Source organism: Carlito syrichta, unplaced genomic scaffold (assembly GCF_000164805.1).
Source record: "Carlito syrichta isolate Samal-C Ts95f unplaced genomic scaffold, Tarsius_syrichta-2.0.1 Scaffold135574, whole genome shotgun sequence".
In the NCBI taxonomy this organism is placed as follows: domain Eukaryota; kingdom Metazoa; phylum Chordata; class Mammalia; order Primates; family Tarsiidae; genus Carlito; species Carlito syrichta.
Window position 1 is genome coordinate 10,851 of NW_007079670.1, and position 1,499 is coordinate 12,349.

The window sequence follows — 1,499 nt, forward strand, 5'->3', positions numbered from 1 at the left end:
CCCGGCTGGCCACTGTCCAGGCGCCTCCGGCTCGTCCCTCAGAGGCATCCCGGTGGCGAGCAGGGCCGGGGAGGGGCACGGTGCACACCGTGAGCGGCGCCGGGGACGCGCCCTCCCAGGGGTCCCTGAGCCCACGCAGCCACTGTCACAGGCCCTGGGGAGTCGGAGGAGGCCCGCGTTTCGGGCTCGGGGCACCCTCTGGAGAACTGACCGCCCGGGGCTCGAGTCCCGAAAAGGCTCGAGTCCCGAAACCAGAAGAGAACAGAAGATTGAGATGGCCATTTCGGGTCAAGACTGGAGTGGAATCAGAGGTCCCCAAAGCTCCTAAGGCGTGAAGGGAACACGAGCCCGAGCTAAGCTCCGGACCCCTGTCCGACACCCCCTCCCCCTTGATGCTCTCCTTTGTGGAGAGAAGGTTGCGGGAAACTGATGGCAATTAGTGAAGGTTGTAGACAGTCACTCACCCACTCTCTCTCACTGTGCAGGATGATTGGGTTGTAATAAAAATTTGGGGGGAAGACTTTTAGTTTGTCTAGTTTTACTCGTTCTCTCTCTTCTAGTTGCTTTGGTGATTTTTCCAAAGCAGAGTTCTTAGGAAATGTATTAATGGGTTTAGAAACCAAATAACAAGATAAATTGCTGATGTATAGCGCACTAGCCTATGTGTAACTTGGTTTCAGAATTTCCCCAGACTGTGGCCTGCCTGTGAACGGCCATTTATTTATACATGGCAAAAGTGTTCAACAGAGGCAGGGTCTCTGTCAGGGGCGATCTGCAGTTTTGTTCCCACTTGAGGATGCGGCCTGCTTAAATGCACATTTTGCAAGTTCCGTAAGGAAGTAAGGGTCGAGGCCGATGCCATGTGGAGCCATGTTAGCCCCTGAAGCAAAAGAAAAATGTGAGCCCTTATATCCACTGACCAAGATATTCCCCCGCATTTTGAGCCAAGTGGTGAAGTGTAGTCAAAGCTTTACGATCACAAAACATCACTACACAGAAAGCTCCAGATTCTCCAATCCAAGCACATCCCGTTGTGAGCCCTCAGATACTCACAAAGCAGGGGATGGCCGAGACCCACCCAGAAACCTCCAGCTGATTGGAAACAACTGTCCCCATTGCACAAAAAATGTTGCACTGAAATCTGACTTATCTTGATTACTGAATTTTTGGCATGTCCTTAAATTCTGTACCCAAGATGAGTGCCTCTCTCCCCTACCCTAGTCCCTGCAGGTATTGAGACCTTGACTGAAACTCCATTTCTGGTTTGTCTCATGGTGGTCTAGTGCCCTCTAGAGGCTGGAGGTCCCCAAAGCAGCCCTGGCCCAGTCCTCTCCCCTGTGGACCTCTCAATACTACTGGAAAGGTTCCTGGTGGTCCAGTCTCTGCTGCGGCATTTCTCCACCCTGACTGTAGTCACCTGGGTCCCTCCACTTCTGCAGCCTCTTTTTTTTTTTTTTGAGTTGGAGTCTCACTCTGTCGCCCAGACTGGAGTGCAGCGG

The 1,499-nt window shown here is 52.6% G+C and overlaps 1 protein-coding gene across 1 annotated transcript in view; it reads right to left on the bottom strand.

The window, feature by feature from the left end:
• The window catches only part of LOC103250812 (low-density lipoprotein receptor-related protein 3-like), a gene marked incomplete at its 3' end in the record, with an annotated part of 11,127 nt that extends 10,845 nt beyond the window's left edge, over window positions 1-282 (bottom strand). The window contains exon 1 of the mRNA XM_021708211.1: window positions 89-282. Within this exon, the coding sequence (XP_021563886.1) occupies window positions 89-282 (194 nt within the window). The remainder of the gene's footprint in view (window positions 1-88) is intronic.
• Window positions 283-1,499: the final 1,217 nt, after the last annotated feature.